This window comes from Erpetoichthys calabaricus, chromosome 10 (genome assembly GCF_900747795.2).
Source record: "Erpetoichthys calabaricus chromosome 10, fErpCal1.3, whole genome shotgun sequence".
In the NCBI taxonomy this organism is placed as follows: Eukaryota; Metazoa; Chordata; class Cladistia; order Polypteriformes; family Polypteridae; genus Erpetoichthys; species Erpetoichthys calabaricus.
The window spans coordinates 161,892,804-161,912,729 of record NC_041403.2 but is presented as its reverse complement, the minus strand read 5'-3'; the positions used below and the strand labels follow the sequence as shown (position 1 = coordinate 161,912,729).

Genomic DNA, 19,926 nt, shown 5'->3' with positions numbered 1-19,926 from the left:
TAATGAAAATGTATGATTATAATCTGATGCTTGTCCAAGAGAAAACTAAATGGACACTAAACTTTGCCACCATTTTATCAATAAAAGAACAAAAAAAAAATAACAACTGAAAGGTAGCAATTTACTTCATTAAAGCAGTCATCGTGCATTTTAATATCAGCAGAGCATCAATGAGGCAAGCTTTGCTTTGTCCATTATATCCAAGTGCGTTCTACATAAAAAAAAAAATCAATATTTGGGGTTTGTCAGTGCCCTAACGGAAGGACTGGCATCCCGACTGGAATGAGAGGTGACCCCTGGCCCAGTCGGGAGTGCATAATGCCTGAATCCAATACATGGAGGTGTAATCTGGCCAGGATGGTTCTTGATTATTATCCCAATCGCGGTGAAAGATTAACGGATGGACAGTCTGTCAAGAGCAGTTCCTTCCCCAGTACTATAGATGGCAGTGCTCTTCTGGCACAGTCCCAGTAGGGTCCCACCTGTGGGGTTACATGCGATTTGTAGTCCAGGAGGACAGACCTATTGGGGTCCTTGGGTGCAGCTAGTGGATGCTGCCGGCAGAAGACCTCTCTGTTTTGTGGTGTTTCAGCACAACCTGGAGGTTCTTCTGCCATCTGATGCCATAAGCGCCGTAAGTACTCCATAAAAGGTGCCACCTCACCTTGAAAGGGCAATCCGAGTCGGAATGAAGTTGACAAGACTTGCATGGAAAGAGTGGATGGAGTGAGGAAAGAGAATTCTATTTGCATTGTTGGCAAATCTGTTATAAGGTATTTTGTAAATAAAAATCTTTCTTTTGAATAAGGGACTGTGTTTGGTGCCGTCAGATTTGGGGGTTTAGGGTTCAGAGGCATCCCCTGCTGGTCACAGTGGACTTAGGTCACTTGCTGAGCAAACAAGTCTGTTGGAGGAAGCCTGGAAGAAAATTCTGCCCTCTCATGTGTCCATAAGACTTCATTAAACGTAGGACCCCCGTCCCATACTGGAGATGGACCTGAAGAGGTGAGCCAAGTGGTTGGTCAGTCAGGCTACATGATAAATTCACCCAGTAGAGTCCAAAAACTCAAAGAAGAAGTTTATAACCATAGCACAGCTTGAGGAATTCTTAGTCAGTCAGTTGAAATGATTTATTAACATAAATGAAAAAAAAAGTCAAAAATTACAAGCAATAAGAAATTTAATGGTGTGAACCTTCATTAAATTCCCAAATAGTTAGTTTAGAAAGACCACTTTGGCTCCCACCGTATACAGCAAATCTTCCATGTTTGTCCTCATGTGTATTCTTTGCAGGTTTACAGCTCACAGGGCAGTGATATCGGCCTCTGACCCTTTTGCTCCATCCTCACTTTTCTCTTCTGACCAGACGGCGCTTCCCGAAAAGGCGTGGAGGTCCGCCAGCAGTCCCCCTTCCCCGGCTTGGCCCTTCTTTTGCTGAGCCTTCTCTTCCTCTTCAGCTTCCATCATCAGCTTGGCCCGCTCACGCAAGTCACAGCCATCCATGCTGGAATAGTCATCTGAGTCGGAGTCCGGATTGTCGTTGTTATTGTCGTTGTTCTCCACATCGCTCTCTTGACCCTGTGGCGCATGTTGCTTGTGACTGGATTCAGTATCTTCACCTTCCTCCTCATCGTGCAGCTCCTCTCTACTTGTTGATGCCGTCATAAAGGGGCTTAGGAAGGTCGTCACCCTCTGCTGCATGGGGTGAATTAGCTTGGAGACGCAGTAGGCATTTTTGGTTCTTTTGTTTAGCAAGCGGTAAAAATATATAAAGAGCAGGATGAGGAAAATGAGGAGCAGGATGAGCACTACGATGATGATGGTGCCTCTTTTTGAAGGAATCGTTTTTATGTCAGCTGTTTTCCTTGAAGTGGTTGTGGGTTTTGTATGTGTACTCTGCATAATGTTGTTTTGTTTTTTCGGAGATGTTTCCCGTTTTGTGGTTACGATGCTCTTTGTGGTTGCACTTGAAGTACTTACTGCCTGAAAGGTTGATTGCATTGACGGTGATTGCACTTTTGAAATTTGGGTAGTCGAAGATTCTGAAGACGATCGCTCTGTTAATATAAACTGATTCATAGGTTGTGCTGGTGAGGGGGATACCGTTGTGGTTGTATTACCTGCAGGGTCGATCGTGGTAACTGTTTCATTTAAAGACTGTGAGTCTACCAAAATGGAAAAGGTGATGAGAATGTTGGCAAAGAATATGGCTGGATTAGACCCCTGCAAATGAGAAAGAAAGAAGAGTTCATCTGCCTGTCAATTCAGTCAAACGGAAATCCAATTCAACGGTACCTATTGAATTTACTAGTCCTATAGATAAGGGTCTCCAACTCTGGTCCTGGGACCCCCTCTGTGGCTGCAGGTTTTAATTCCAAACAGATTCACAATCAGTGATGATAAATGATAGCAGCTGATCACGTTGAATTAGCTGCTGTTTTTGGTAGTCGTGTGTTACAAGCCCGCCATTCCACACTTTCGATGTTAATACTTAATGACATTAGAAACTTCGCGAACAGAAGTAATGTTTCAAAAGTAATTAAAAACCAAATTTTATGTATCCTTGTTTTCGTTTTGTGAATAATCGAAAGTAAAACACCATGAAGTTTTTCATGATAACACTGTAAATACACAAATGTAAAAAAACAATGAAGTTTTGTGCTAACACTGTAAATAAATGAATGTAAAAAACAATGTTTTTGTGATAACACTGTAAATACACAAATGTAAAAAACGATGGTCTTTTGTGCTAACACTGCAAATAAACGAATGTAAAAAATAAAGTTTTTTGTGATAACACCGTAAATAAACGAATGTAAAAAACACTGAAGTTTTTGTGAAAACACTAAATAAACAAAAATAAAAACAATGAACTCTTTTTGTGATAACACTAAATACACAAATGTAAAAAATGATGGTCTTTTATGATAATACTATAAATAAACTAATGTAAAAAATAAAGTTTTTTGTTATAACACTGTAAATAAGCAAAAGTAAAAAAACAATGAAGTTTTTGTGATAATACCGTAAATAAACGAATGCAAAAAATGAAGTTTTTGTGATAACACCGTAAATAAACGAATGTAAAAAATAAATTTTTTTGTTATAAAACTGTAACTAAGCAAAAGTTTAAAAAAATGAAGTTTTTTGTGATAACACTGTAAATAAACAAATGTAAAAAATAAAGTTTTTTGTGATAACACTGTAAATAAATGAATGTAAAAATCACTGAAGTTTTTGTGGAAACACTAAATAAACAAAAATAAAAACAATGAACTCTTTTGTGATAACACTTTAATAAATGAATGTAAATACTGTAAATAAACGATTGTAAAAAACAAAGACGTTTTTCTCTTGCCTGCGTGTGTGGTGCGGTTATAACACACGAGTACCATCTTTTTTTTTCTCTTCTTTTCTTCTGCATTCAGAAAAGCACAACAATATGTTTTTACATTTATAAGACATTTAGAAATACTTCTGTTGTTGCTATAGCTTTAAATGTTTAACTCTGTGCATTATTGTGAAGTCTGTGAGACTTACCAGGACCGTTTATTGGATTTATCTGCGCTTGTCCTTGACAATACACACACATGCACATAGCGATCCTGTCCAAACAAAGTCTCCAGTGGTGCCAATTGACAGTCACTCCGCAATAGATAGGCAGATAGATAGATATGAAAGGCACTACTGTATATTGAAGAAACACATACACAACACACAACCAGCTCACCTGTGTCCATCACACAATATCTGAAAATAATATAAATGAGAAATAAAGTTCTCGTTAATGTTGATCTACTCAAGTCCACAAAACATTTTGATGGTGGTCTTAGAAAAAATGAAAATCAAACGTTCTGTGGCAGAATGAGAGTAGCAGCAAGCCAATGGCATTTAATGAGGGGTTTAATTAACAACATGGCTCACATCACATCTCTTTTCTGCTTGGGTGCCATTGAAGGAAAAAATGAAGCAGTTTGGAGGATCAACAATTAAAATGATGAGAAAAAAAAGTTAATTAGCCGGAAAAAAATTGATCATTAATTAAGAAAAGGGTTGTGATTGTGAATGTGAAGTTGCAGCCACTGTGGTCCTCCAGGATTGAAGTTGGACACCTCTTCACTAATTAGTAAATAATGAATTAAATAACCGGAATGCCTGGAAAACCAGAATGAAAAACAGGATGAAAATATTGTTAAAAAATTTTAAAAAGGTGTTATAACCCCGCCACTCCACCCAGATAGCGCTTCTCCATTCACTCACGCATATAACCTCCTTAAAGGTTACTCTTGACCCATATTACTCAGTTTTCCCATTTTCCTCCATTTAACAGTTTCCATTGCCCCAAAAAATGAAATTGAAAGACTTGTTTTGCACTTCAATGTTATACTTAATGACATTAGAAACTTTACAACAGAAGTCATGTTTCAAAAGTAATCAAAATTAATGAAAGTAATTGAAAAATCTAATTTTACGTTTTCTTGTTTTTGTTTTGAAAATAAATGAATGAGGGTGGCACAGTGGGTAGCGCTGCTGCCACGCAGTAAGGAGACCTGGGTTCGCTTCTCGGGACCTCCCTGTGTGGAGTTTGCATGTTCTCCCCGTGTCTGCGTGGGTTTCCTCCCACAGTCTGAAGACATGCAGGTTAGGAGCATTGGCGATCCTAAATTGTCCCTAGTGTGTGTGTGTGTGCCCTGCGGTGGGCTGACGCCCTGCCCGGGGTTTGTTTCCTGCCTTGCGCCCTCCCTGTGTTGGCTGGGATTGGCTCCAGCAGACCCCGTGACCCTGTAGTTAGGATATAGTGGGTTGGATAGATGGATGTCTTGCTATACGTTTGTGAGACATGGATGTTATTCAGTGACCTGAGACAAAGACTGGACCCCCGTGACCCTGTAGTTAGGGTATAGCGGGTTGGATAGATGGATGGATAGATGGATGTCTTGCTATACGTTTGTGAGACATGGATGTTATCCAGTGACCTGAGACAAAGACTGGACCCCCGTGACCCTGTAGTTAGGATATAGCTGGATGGATAGATGGATGTCTTGCTATACGTTTGTGAGACATGGACATTATCCAGTGACCTGAGATGAAGACTGGACCCCCTTGACCCTGTAGTTAGGGTATAGCTGGATGGATAGATGGATGTCTTGCTATACGTTTGTGAGACATGGACATTATCCAGTGACCTGAGACGAAGACTGGACCCCCGTGACCCTGTAGTTAGGATATAGCTGGTTGGATAATGGATGGATGGAAATAAACGAATGAACAAACAATGAATTTTTTCTCTTGCCTGTGCCTGTGGTGAGGTTATAACACACGAGTACCTTAAAACAAGCTACATTGTCCACATATAAGTGCTAAATACATTTTGATAAAAATTGACCAAACTTAGTTTAGTAATTTCTACTTGGATCCCAAAACATAGAAAGCAGGAAGTAACAACTCACTTAATCCATATTACTAACTGAGAATAAACCGGATATGGATGCAGGTACACGGCGATGGGACCATGAGATGTACTGCGCAGGCGCATACAGCGCGCGTCTCATAAACCGCAAGCGAAGTCGTATCCACCGCGAACGAAGGAGTCACGGCCCAAAAACGAAAGAGTTCAACTAACGTGAATGAGAAATGAAGCAACAACGCGCCCAGAGCTAACGACTAACGACAGCCATACAAAAAAGAGGATTCTGCGCTGCACCCCAGAGTCAAACGGAAGAGGCTATGGAGGCCCCACAGGTCCACAAAGATAGTACGGAAGGCGTGAGAAAGTACGAAAGGCAAAGGTGCCTACAACGTGCATCTGATATATAAGAGACTTGTTTCACTAGAAGTCCAATTAAATTGAGAAGTTGGCTGGAACAAAAACCTGCAAATACAGGGGGTCTCCAGGACTGAGTTTGAGAATCACTGCTATAGACGTTTGGGGTCTCCAACTTGGGTCCTACTGTGGCTGCAGGTTTTCATTTTAACCCTTTTCTTAATTGGTGATCAGTTTTTGCTGCTAAATCAGGGTCCCATAGAGCACTAATGAGGAGTGGCTCAACTGATTGCTCTCACGTACAGTATATGAACGAGTAATCGGCCAATTCTCTTCGTGCTCTAAAGCTGCTCTTCTTCTCGTGCACACACAGATCTTGAGCTGCACTATTTTAAAAAAAAACCTGCACATCTCTGATCTGCCACAGACCCCTGCCACGCTGTTTCCTTTAAAGGAGAAGCTCAGTTATCTCAAAATGAAAGTGCTCAGGGTTTAGATGCTGGCCTGGCCTGTTCTGTGTGAAGTATGCTTGTTCTCCTCATACCTGCTGTGGGTTTTTGTTCTCCAGTTTTACATCCCAATGACAGGCTTGTAAGATTTTCTGGCAACTCTTGTTGAGCGTGTAGATGTGAGAGTGGGCTTGCACTCTTTCCAAGCTTAGCCGTGAAGATTAGGACCGACTCCATGCAAACCAGAACATGACGAGGATGTAAAGAAATGATGGATGGATGGACTACCACTATTTTTGATCTTTTTTTTTTATATGCTTTGTTAATCCCAGAAAGGAAATACTCTTTTCACATGACCGTTGGGGGTCAGTTCCCATGGTCAGTCATCGCTCAGTGGCGATTCTCGAGTAAAACAGATTTGATTTCTGCGGTTTGACTGTTTAACATGACATTCATCCAGATTATATATTTAATGCTTCACTAAGGTGCATGTGTGGTTGAGGGGGCAGTGGGGAAGCTGGTTGTAGGGCTAGTGCTGCTCATTGTCATATGAGTAATAACGTGGGCTGATCGACAGGAAATGCACAAGCTCAGGAAATGAGAAACCTGAAGCTGTGACATCGGAAAAACACAGTAATTCAACTATTGCAGAAAGAAAACCACAGCCTGGTTTGCACAGACCCCCTCGCTGAAGGGGAGCTGGAGGGGACCATTCAGTCCTTTTACATTGCGAGAAAACATGAAAGCCATTTTGTTTGTTCTCTTCTTGTTAGCACTCCATCAGAGCGTGAGGCCATGCTTCTCAACCACTCGACAGCTGCTAAATCTGTTCTTTACATGGGCTTGGAAAAAGAGAGTCACCACTGGTTTCTCCAAATCATTTATTTTACTGCAGACAATAAAAGTGACAACACTTTTGTACAGTACATAGCTTGATTCCAGATGTAAGATGACTCAAAATTACTCACATCTCAATTCCTCTTGATATCTCGATAAAGCCACTCCAATCATGGAAGGTATTTTATTTATGCCACTGAATGATATGCACATAAATTGCGTTTGCTTCGAAATTTTGTCTCTTTTGTCTATTACCAAAAATCTGGTCAAATCAAGGCATGGCCCATTTGCACTTGTTGTTGTTGTAGCAGCGCAACCTAAAATGGACTACAATTCCCAGCAGCCCTAGGGTCACTGTGCCATTGGGAAGCTTCAGCTGTTGCCTCAGGGGCTGCTGGGGGAAAAGAAGGTGAGGTGCTAGACTGAAAATGGAAGAAGCCAGGTGGAAGGATCACGATCAGGTGTTCTGTTTTTTGTTAGACTGCTTTCACTACTTCAGCAAAAGCTTTCAGTTGGACTACGATTTGCCCGATTTGTTGTTTCCTAAATTTGTGCTCTATGCACTGCATTTGGTTGTTCGTGCGGCCTTGTCCATTTAGAGAAATGTTGCCACCCTTGGTCCGTGCTCCAAGCAATTTCAGATCTTCACCAGATAAACGTACCACTGTGGGACAAATCTGATATTACTTTCAGGATAACGAACACAGGACATATTCATTATAGATCTTTATCTTCTCCTACATCTACTGGGTTGTGTTTTGGACTGTTCTGTGAGTGTTACTGTTTATTGTTGAATGCATAGAGTCTGGCTGAGTTTATTTCGCATCTGTGTTTAGTTTACTAATTATCACCGTTGAGGTTATACAGGTGGGTTTTTATGCATGAACGAGATGACGTTTTTTTTTTTTTTTGCAATTATTATTTATTCAATGCATTATTGTGCAATGATTTAACTGAACTGCTGTGTTACGTATCAAAGTGTGAGCCGAGTCAAGGCTCGGTGCAATCCTGGGGTCTCGTAAAAATTAATAAAACGGTAAGACGACTCTGCGCACCTCGTAGCCATTACAGTGTTGCTTGGCATTGACAATGCCATGTGATATTTTGGCCACTTCCATAGCGAACTGAAAATATACCTTTCATGTGTTTGGCAATTTAGTTTGTTGTTCTCGAAATAAGAAAAGTCTCTTTCAGAAATTTAAATTGTCTCTGAGGTTCTTCATTAAGTAAGGTTAACATTTGCGTCATACTGATGGATTAAGCACGAGGCCTTGATATTGCTCTTGCGCAGACCCCAGGTCCTAAATTTCAATGTCTTGTGTTCAAGTTATCAATCAAAAGCAAAGATTCTGTTCTATAAAATGTGATCTAAACAGTTGTGCATACCGAATACTTTTGTCGGTTTCAGCTCAGATCAGAGAGGGTTTCAGCCATGTCTGCTGCTAACCAAACAAGCAAGAAATGCAATGAATGGCCTCCTCTCGTTTGTCAAATTCTTAAGTTCTTAAAGCTTTACTGATGCTCTACGTATGTACGTATGTATGTATGTATGTATGTATGTATGTATGTATGTATGTATGTATGTATGTATGTATGTATGTATGTACTGTATATACTGTGCCCTCCATAATGTTTGGAACAAAGGCATATTTTTTAATTGATTTCCCCCACTGCTCCACAGTTTAAAATTTCAAACAATTCAGATGTGATTAATGTGCATATCACAGACTTCCATTGAAGGGGATTTGCATGCATTTCGGTCACACTACACTTTTTCTACATGGTCCCTCTATTTTATACCACCATAATGTTTGAGACACAGCGATTGCAGGTCTATTAATGTCGTTGTCATATTTTGGACATGGTCGCATATCCCAGCATGCAATGAATGCTTGAATTCTGCGATTCATCGACATCACCAGGTGTTGAGGGTCTTCTCTGGTGATGCTCTGACAAGCCTCTAATTCAGCCATCTTCAGCTTCTGCTTGTTTCGGAGGGGCTTGTCCCCATAAGTTTTCTCTTTAGCATATGGAAGGCCTGGTCAGTTAGATTGAAATCTGGTGACTGGCTTGGCCATTCAAGAATTTTCCAATTTTTTTATTTCTGATTAACTCCTGCATTGCCTCAGCAGCATTTTTGGATCATTAACTTGTTGTAGGATGAAGTGCAATCTAATGAGTTTGGAATATTTACTGGAACTTGAGCAGATCAGATGTTTCCACACACCTCAAAATTCATTGTGCCGCTGCCATCGGCAGTTCCATCATCAATGAAGGTAAGTGTGCCAGGGCCTGTGGCAGCTATACATGCCCACGCCATAACACCCCCAGCACCATGTGTAACAAATCTAGTGGTCTGCTTTGGTTCTTGGGGAGTTCCTTTAGGTCTCATCAATTTGCTGTTGCCATCACTCTTGAGGTTCATCTTTGTCTCGTCTGTCCACAAGACCTTTTCCTAGAATTCTGCAGGCTCTTTGACGTTCTTTTTCACAAAGGCCATCCTGTTTTTGTGGTTTGCATCTTGCAGTGTCCTTTGTGTTTCTATTCATGAAGTCTTCTGCTGATAGTTGCCTCTGACACACACACATCGGCCCTCTGAAGACTGTTTCTGATCTGTCAGACGTGCATTTGGGGGCTTTTACTTGACCACAGTGGGGATTTTTTTGTCATCGGCAGTGGAGGTCTACCAGTCCCTTTTGTGATTACCGAGCCCATCAGTGTGTTCTTTCTTCTTCATGATATTCCAGACAGTTGGTTTCGGTCATCCTAAGGTTTTGCTGATGTCTCTTAATGGTTTTATTCTTGTTTTTCAGCCTCGTAATGGCTTCTTTAACTTTTATTGGCACAGTTCTTGTCCTCATGTTGAATAATGGCAACTCCAGACTCCAAAGAGAAGAAGCAAACCGAGGTATCTGATGAAGCCATGAAACCCACCTAAGGAATCACAAACATCTGTGACGCTAATTGTCCCAAACATTATGGTGGCCTGAAATGAAAGGACTGTGTAGAAAAAATGTTGCGTGACTGAAATGAATGAAACTCTGCAATGTGCACCTTAATCACATCTGAATTTTTTGATTTGTAATTTTCAACTGTGGAGCAGAGGGTGAAAATCAAGGAAAACTGGGTCTTTGTCTGTAGACTATATACTGTATATTACACTCTGTGTCTGTGTATATATGTATTTATACGTATGTATGATATATACTGTAGATTGGGGTCTCCAACTCCGGTCCTGGAGGGCCACAGTGGGTGTAGGATTTCATTCTAACCCTTTTCTTAATTAGTGCACTCTTTTTGCTGCTAATTAACTTCTTCTGAATTAATTTTAATTGACTTGTTTTTAAAGATTTGATCCCCTGAATTTCTTCATTGTTCCTCTGAATTACTTCATTTTTTCCTTAAATGGCAACCAAACAGAAATGAAATGTGACGTGAGGGAGCCGACAGAAGACCAACTAAGTCAGGGCCTCAAACTACAACCAGTTGCTTAATTAGTCTCATTGTTAAATAAAATCGTTCTTTAATTCCATGGCTTGTTGCTGCTTTCATTCTGCAATTAGAGACATTTCTGAAATTGTTAATTGTCTCTTTTCTAAGATAAGGTGCCACATGAGAGGTTGGGCATCAAACTAAAAGAAGTGGCAGTTCAGGGTGATGTTTTTAGATGGGTGCAGAATTGGCTCAGACACAGGAAGCAGAGTGTGATGGTGCGAGGAACCTCATCAGAACTGGCCGATGTTAAGAGTGGTGACCAGCAGGGGTGAGTGCTAGGGCCGCTGCTATTTTTAATATATATAAATAATTTAGATAGGAATATAAGTAGCAAGCTGGTTAAGTTTGCAGATGATACCAAGATAGGTGGATTGGCAGACAATTTGGAATCCGTTATATCATTACAGAAGGACTTGGAGAGCATGCAGGCTTGGGCCGATTTGCGGCAGATGAATTTTAATGTCAGTAAATGTAAAGAATTACACATAGGAAGTGAAAATGTTAGGTTTGAATACACAATGGGCGGTCAGAAAATCAAGAGTCCACCTTATGAGAAGGATTTAGGAGTCGTAGTGGACTCTAAGCTATCGACTTCCAGACAGTGTTCAACCACAACAACAACAACATTTATTTCTATAGCACATTTTTATACAAACAATGTAGCTCAAAGTGCTTTACATGATGAAGAAAAGAGAAAAAAAGACAAAATAAGAATTAAAATAAGAGAACACTAATTAACATAGAATAAAAGTAAGGTCCGATGGCCAGGGAGGACAGAAAAAACAAAAAAAACTCCAGACAGCTGGAGAAAAAATAAAATCTGCAGGGGTTCCAGGCCATGAGACCACCCAGCCCACTCTAGGCATTCTACCTAACATCAATGACATCAATCAGTCCTCATTGTATTCAGGGTTCTCATGGAAGGACTTGATGATGACGGTCGCATGGACTTCTGGCCTTTAATTCATCAATGTAGGGATATCATGGAGCTTTGATTAGGTGGTGGTGGCGCAGATCGCCAGCACAGATAACCAGAAAAAGAACAGAAGAGAGAGTTAAGAGTCAGAGGCCATTAAGAAGGCAAACAGAATGTGAGGTTATATAGCGCCTTGATGTGTGGAGTACAAATCACAGGAGGTTCTGCGCGAGCTTTATAACACACTGGCGAGGCCTCATCTGGAGTTCTGGGTGCAGTTTTGGTCTCCAGGCTACAAAAAGGACATAGCAGCACTAGAGAAGGTCCAGAGAAGAGCCACTAGGCTGATTCATGCCTACAGGAAATGAGTTAGGAGGAAAGATTCAAAGAGCTGAGCCTTTGCAGTTTAAGTAACAGAAGATTTAGAGGAGACCTGATTGAAGCGTTTAAAATTATGAAGGGAATTAGTCCAGTGGATCGAGACGGTGACTTTAAAATGAGTTCATCAAGAACACGGGGACACAGTTGGAAACTTGTGAAGGGTAAATTTCACACAAACATTAGGAATGACACCTTTTATTGGCTAACTAAAAAGATTACAATATGCAAGCTTTCGAGGCAACTCAGGCCCCTTCTTCAGGCAAGATGTAAAGAAAGCTTGCATATTGTAATCTTTTAGTTAGCCAATAAAAGGTGTCATTTTGCTTGGCTTTTCTCTACATTCATACAACACCCTAGTACTACACAAACATTAGGAAGTTTTTCTTTACACAAAGAATGACAGACACTTGAATAAGCGACCAAGTAGTGCAGTAGACAGTAAGACTTTAGGGACTTTCAAAACTCGACTGGATGTTTTTTTGGGAGAAATGAGTGGACAGGACTTGCGAGATTTTTTGGGTTGAATGGCCTGCTCTTGTCTCGATTGTTCTAATATTCTAAAATGAGAACTTTTCAAATGTTTTGGGGTCCTGAGTAGATCAGTATTCCTGAGACTGTCACCTTTCTTTATTATCAAATTTTGTATGATGGACAGACACAGTCTGCTGGTTGTGTTTTGGCTCATTTTGTATCTCTTATTTTAATTAGCAGCCAAACAATAATAAGAAACAATTAAGGGGTCTGAGACTACAAAAGCAAGTCAATTACAATTCATTCAAAGGAAGTTAATTAGCAGCAAAAACAGGTCACTAATTAAGAAAAGGGTTAGAATGAAAACCTGCAGCCACTGGGGCCCCCCAGGACTGGAGTTGGAGACCCCTGCTGTAGATAGATATATACTGTACATAGATATTAAAATAGACAAACAACCCCCCCAAACACACCAAAGAACTTCTAGCTTGAGTGCTGATGAACTGCTGCCATCAATAACAAGGTAGCGGTAAGATGGCCAGACCTGTCCAGATGTACCACAGGTTTACGTTTAAAGGCATTAACGTTTGAGTAGAGCAGGTCCAGTTGTTTGCTGTGTCCTCTAAAAGAACATGCCGGTTAGAAGTCTGTTCCCTCCAAAGCTACCTGGTTGAAGACCTTGGCGTTCAGGACAGCACATCTTTAGGGTGATCAAGGCACTGGTGAGCTGTCATGTGTTGCATGTTGGTCAGACATGCGTGAGATTTTTACGTTATTCTGTACTCTTGGCAAGACTACCTACTATTAAATAGAAAAAGAGAATTAGGCCTTTGAATGATTTTGTTCTTCAGTTTCATTGGCTTGGCTATGCAATTATACAAATTAACGGCAATCATCAAACAGCACTTTGTCTAATGAGATGCATCTGAAGAACTGGATAATTAACTAAAAGGGAGGACGGCCTAATGATAACAATTAACATCAGCTTTCCAAATACCAAATTAAGCTCAGATAGCGGGGATGCAAAGAAAGCAGCAAGAAAACCCCACAGAGTTGCCATTTCCAAATGTGGCCATCCAGATGTTTGCTAAATTGCTCACTTGATGCTGCAAATCACTTGGTCCATAAAGTCGCATCACCTACACTTCAGAACAGGTCATCCACCTGAAGCTACGCATTATTTGGGCCTGGCCTGTACCTGGATGAAGGACCATCTAGGAAATGCAGGGGTTACTGCTGGAAGAGGTGTTGGTGAGGCCATCGGGGGGGGCACTTACCCAGTGGCATGTGTGTGCGTGTGTGGATTAAGAAAGAAAAAACATTATTAACTGTAATGATTATAAGTATTTAACTCACAAATACCAAGGACTGTATTTTGTATTAATCATGCTGCAGAGAGCTATATGATTTATTATTTCTATATGATTTGTTCTTCGGGCGGCACAGTGGCGCAGTGGGTAGCGCTGCTGCCTCGCAGTTGGGAGATCTGGGGACCTGGGTTTGATTCCCGGGTCCTCCCTGCGTGGAGTTTGCATGTTCTCCCCGTGTCTGCGTGGGTTTCCTCCCACAGTCCAAAGACATGTAGGTTAGGTGGATTGGCGATTCTAAATTGGCCCTAGTGTGTGCTTGGTGTGTGGGTGTGTTTGTGTGTGTCCTGCGGTGGGTCGGCACCCTGCCCGGGATTGTTTCCTGCCTTGTGCCCTGTGTTGGCTGGGATTGGCTCCAGCAGACCCCCGTGACCCTGTGTTCGGATTCAGCGGGTTGGAAAATGGATGGATTTGTTCTTCATTTAGGTAGAAAAAGAATTAAGCTTGTGCACAGAATATGAGACTGGTTTGCATTCTTTTATGAGAAAATGCTGACATCTTGGTACTAACAGAACACCCTGTGATATTATAACTCAATGTGATAGTTTCTGAATTCTTGCTTAAAACTATAAGAAACATGTCACTTATGATTAATAAATAAGGACTTATTAATCTAACCAAACAAAATCTAATGAAGATATTCAAGCTATAAGATTGTAATTTCTTTATAACTAATGTACTGAACTATAAGAAACTGCTTTAAACTGGTCTTGTGTATGTGAGCTGATAAGGGCATATTCCTTAGGAATCCGAGTGCCTGATAACTCTTTATTTTGGTAATAAATTCTGTAAAACTCCTGAATGTAATAAATCAGGATGTAACCGTAACTTACAACAATCTATGTATGACCTCAAAATGAACTGCCATATTTTTCTCTCTTTGGTTAATGAATAAGCTAGTTAATATGAAGAGAGGATTTCTTTTTTTTAGGTGGACTGTCTGATCCGACCAGTGAGTGTCACTGAGCTGGGTGGGGGGGGGGGCGCGGGGGGGTGTGTGTGTCTGCAATCTCTTTAACTCACCAAGAATAAAGAAATTGTTTTTTATTTTAAATTGGTGTTTGTTCCCCATTGTTTTCCGACTTCAGTGTCTACAGGATCCCAATGCCCAACTGCAGTGACGGGGACACTGTGGTGTAAAAATGGTGGCATCCTTTGGATGTCATGTAAAATCGAGGTCCTGACACTTTCTGGTCATTCCTTGGCATCCTACATAAAGAGTGGGGTGTTTCCCGATATCCCAGCTTAATTGTCCACCATGGCTTGGTCATTCTGGACCCCCTAAGTATCCACTGTCTTTCGTTAGCTCTCTCTCACACACCCCTTCATCACCTAACAGCTAATGTGTAGCGAGCATACTGGCCTCAACAATGGCTGCCATCGTGTCATCCAGGTGGGTACTACATATTAGTGGTGTTTGAAGTGGTTCCTCTCTGTCTACGTAAAGCACTTTGAGTAACTTTGAACATCACTATGGAAATGTAACAAATCATTATTGAAAACTCAAATAAGAGAATGGATAAAGGAGAGAGAAGGTCAGCAAGTCAACATGGATTTATAAGACTGTGAAGAACAATCACGGGCAGGCCAGCCCTTATGAAAGTTAGAAATATAAAGCAGATGAGCAGTTCATCCCAGCTCAGGCGGGGCTTTATAAATGGTAAGGCCTGAAGGAAGGTCACCAAGCTATGACATTTCTGCAAACATTCATGTAGATTACAGGGAAAAGAATCCAACTGAGCCAACATCACCCCATGTGTTTTTGCTATCAAGTGTGCAGACGTTTAAATTTTTAAGACTTCTTTTGTTCCCAACCATTGCACTGGTCAATAAAGGTTTTAGTTCCTGAGCACTTTTGTATATACTGTATCTTATGGATTTTGACCCGCTGATTACCAAAATCACTTTTAGGTATCATTCAATTGCCATCGCCTAGTTTTGTGATTTCCTTTCATATTATAAGTAAACATGCACAGCATAACAACAGGTGGGACATCTTGTGGTCCTCTAATAGTAGCATCACTGTAGCTCAGATATACCAAATCCTGAGAATGGGACAACCATGTGAAAGGGTCTCGTCACATTATAAAGAACAAGCCGCTCTATCAGCATTTGGTTCCAGGGCGGAAAAACGTGGCACATATTGTTAACCCGATGAGGTTATTTTTGCTTCCTCTTCATATAAGACTTGGACTAATGAAACATTTCATGAAAGTGATGAACAAGGAAGCTAAAGGATTTTCATATTTGAGACAGAAATATCCATGAATAACTGAAAACAAGATTAAGGAAGGCCTCTTTGTTTGTCCACAAATCACCCATAGGAAACTTTGTGCTTCTCGAAGGTTGATCTTTGGTGGCTCATGAGACTTCACAGAGATATGTTTTTTAAGAATCAGTTTTGTCATAGACAAATTCCTTAGGAGAAACCGCCTTAGACAGAAAGGAAACGTGAGATACGACTGAGGTAAAAGGAGTCAAAATTTAGAATTTGGTTCGAGAAGCAAGGAATACTTTGTCGGATCTCTTTCTAGTTTTGTTTTAATCTCTTTCAAGACTTCATATTTTTTATTGGACTGATGCCTTTCTCCAAGTGATTTACAACATTTGATTGGTTCCGTTTCTTTTTCTAATTGGGGCACAGGCAGGTGAAGTGACTTGCTCACGGTCACACACTGGTGACAGCAGTGGGATTTGAATCCCACCATCAGGAGTTGAAGTCCAAAGCCTTAATTGCTACCCCACACTACCTGCCTTTACTTCTAGAATGAGTCTGACCTGACTGGAGCACAGTAATATAAAATAGAGCAACTCATAGAATTATTCAGAGGCAAGGATTACAGCATTGTTCTGTTACTACCGCCCATACATTTCACCGTATATTAGTGAGCACGCAATGCAAATACTTTGAAATTGCAAAATAAATCCTCCTAATCCACTAACAGCTCTGTTTGGTGCACTTCCAGATGGGCTTAAAGTGGAGAAGGACAAACAAACTGTAATGGCCTCTACTTCACTATTAGCACGTAGACTTGTCTGCTCAACTGGAAGAATCCTAACTCACCTCTTTTAAGTCATTGAGTAACTGATGTGATACATTATCTGAAATTGGAAAAAATCAAATTCTCACTTAGAGGAGCTGTACAAAAAGCAAACCTGGCAGAATCTAATCAATAACATTTTAAAATCAGCATTTAAATGGAGGAAGTGGATTCTCTTCCCTTTTTTTATTTATTTATTTTCTCCACTATTAAAGTTTGACTCTGTTGGCCTAGCTCTCTTAATCATGGGTGGTGGTTGATTTGTTTCAAACCTAGTTTTTCTAAACTGGACTTGCTTGTATGGAATGTTATTTGATTTTAATCTACTCTATATATATATAAAATTCTAACCCTTTTATGTGATGTTTGTATGCCACGCTTTAAATCGGGCTTATTTTAAAATCTACATACATATGTTTGTGTTTTGTCTTGGTAGAGTAATATTTTACTCTGCTTTCCCCTTTCGTATTATCAATATGTAGCCTTTGTCAGAATGACTCAAATCTCACAGACTTACCACTGTTTATAACGTACCATATAATTTCTCTCCACCTCCCCTTCTACATGTATAACCTCAGGCAATTAGGTGTAGTAAAAGACAAGCAGGAGTTAAGTTACAATTTAAATAATGTATTATATAATATTCATAAATAATAACAATATGCCAAGTACATTTAGAATATTGGCAACCATATCAAGACACTATATAAAAGCGGTCGGGATTGTCCTTCCGTCCCGTGAGTGCAAAGCGTAGTGGTATTCCGCTTATCACAGACTTACTACTTGCGGCTTGCGGTGCGAAGCGACGCAATGTGAGCAGAGTTCTGGGTCTCCCATCGTTCCCTTGCTTTTGTGCGCGTTCTTGGAGATTACGTAGGCTATTTTTAGATTTGTATACAAAGAAATTTTGTAATGCCTTACTTCTTCTAACTTGGTCACTTTATTAGCAGTCATTCATTGACTTTTGTGACACGACATTTTCAAGAGCAAAGCGCTCTGAGGACGTAGTTGTCCATGTAGTGGACACTCCACAATAGAGAAAACTGATAAAAGGCACTAATAGAGTTTTCACACCGAATATAGTATTCAAGGAAGTTTTATAGAACAAAAGTTTAAATTTTGTCGCAAAAATAACAGAAACTATGAGTATTAAAGTAATGCAGCTCAGATTCAATATAACCGAATTAATGAGTTGTGGTACATGAATTTTATTTTTCACTGTATAAAATATCAAATTGATCTACATATTGAATTGCCTTAAGAAGTGGTCGACTTAAAAGGCGGGTGAGCCTAGTAACCTGATAAATGTTGATGTGTAGTTTCAGGTGACACACAGACCTGTTAGTTACTGTACTTTCTTCAGAACAGGCCGCATGCCTGTCTCAATATGGCTGCCAAGCTGTGCTCTTCATTGTGTTGTCCTTCTCAGTTCATCCATCAGTTTGGTAAGAGACAGAGAGGGTGAGGTAAAGCAAGCAAATTTATAGGTTTTCTGCCCAACCCCTAAAGCCAATAGGATGTCATGGTACTTAAAGGCTTTTGATACAAACCAGTTCCAAACAGCCATATTTCAGACCAATGGGGGGACAGAACACCTTCACACCTGCCATCCTCTAAACCAGGGGTTAAGGTAAAGCTTGGCAGTTAGGCAGCCTGGCATTCCTGAGGGTGTTGACTGGGAGTCCTGCAGAGAAATATTAACTAAACTTGTCTGAGGCACTTCACCCCATCCCTGTCATAAAATTACAAAGAGGCTCAGTCCAAACCATTACTGTTATTATCAATAATGTATCACTAATATTACATTGCTTTGTCTAAGTTACAAATAAAGACATACAAAATATTTATCAACTTGTATGCAACATTTCACATTACAACAGTTTGGTATCATTCTCTTCAGAATTTATCGAACTTTAATGTGATGTTGTTAGATTTTCAGATTCTTATTTCGTTTGTAAATTATAAACTAAAAAATATCAAGAACTCACATCCTGCGAGACGAGACTTTGTGCCAAAAAGATTTAACCACGGCCAGGGCCGTAAATAAAAGATAAAGAGTAGGGCAGCTGCTGTACAGGCTTTTAAATGTTTCGAAGTGCCGCATGAGATGCAGATCACACAGCACGGCAGCAGCAGCTGATCGAGCAAAGAGGAGGTAAAAAAAAAAAATGTTTTTGTTCCCATTGTATCACCGTTTAAGAGGGGGTTTCAGAGGAGCGACCGCGTCTCCTTGGGATGCGTTCAGCCCCCCTCTTCACAACGTGAGTGGCATAGACACGAAGTGGCTGGCGCGCATCACAGGCCGGTGGTGGGGGATATGGCAAGCGAAAAGAGCAGGGGGGAATCCCCAGTAAATTCAATAAAATGTTAAAAAATAAAATCAAAAAGAAATTGCAAAATAAAAATTTCAAGATGCTACTTGGAAAATCTGAGCCCATTTTGTGGTTTTGCTGAGATCTCTGCTGAAATTCATGAGGAGACCCTTTGTGAGAATACCAGGGTATTTTTGTTTTTTTTGGCGGCAAATACTGTATGAGAAGCAGGAGACAAAAGCCCACGTCTCCATTTTATTTTTTTCTGATCTTATTGCTGTTGAGGAAAACCCCAAAAGACATTAAGGAGATCTTTTTTTTATTATTATTATTTTTCATTCTTATTGGCTGTTGTTCCAGTGACGATCATCTGCATGAAGATGGGAAATTTGGTTCCTTAGCAGGCTTAAACTTTGCAGCCCCTCATCATGCAACATGCTAGACAGGGCAAACCTAAATTCCTAACTCTGCAAAGATGGACTGGCCTCCCAGCTGATCGTCTACTCAGATTCATCCACTTCAGTGCAGAATAAATGGGCACAGCTGCCTCTTCATGTACCTTTCACTAGACCATCTGTGCAAAGATGAAACTTCTGCCACACACCTGCTGAACACCTGGAAGAACTTGTCCTTCCTGCTCATTCTCTGCATTTCATATCCGCACAGAGACGTCAGATCATCAGTCTGATCAGATGACAGCTGAACATCTAGCTGAGCTTCCAGATCTGACGGAATGCAAGGCAATGCAGTTGAGAGTTTAGTATACCAAAGCAAGTTTCGATTTCCAGTATGGCCAACTACAATCTGAAACTCTCTGACTTGTCTCAAATTGGACCGCACATCCTTTATCATTTTTTAACTTTCTCTACCATTTGAAGCCGGTGGAGAAGACA

General features: G+C 40.5%; 1 protein-coding gene across 1 annotated transcript in view; it reads right to left on the bottom strand.

Moving 5' to 3' along the window:
- Positions 1-19,926, bottom strand: part of si:ch211-119e14.1 (uncharacterized) — a 43,000-nt gene that overhangs the window by 54 nt on the left and 23,020 nt on the right. The window contains exon 2 of the mRNA XM_051932665.1: positions 1-2,223. This exon is cut by the window's left edge and continues 54 nt beyond it. Coding sequence (XP_051788625.1) covers positions 1,303-2,223 — 921 coding nt within the window. The 3' untranslated portion in view covers positions 1-1,302. The remainder of the gene's footprint in view (positions 2,224-19,926) is intronic.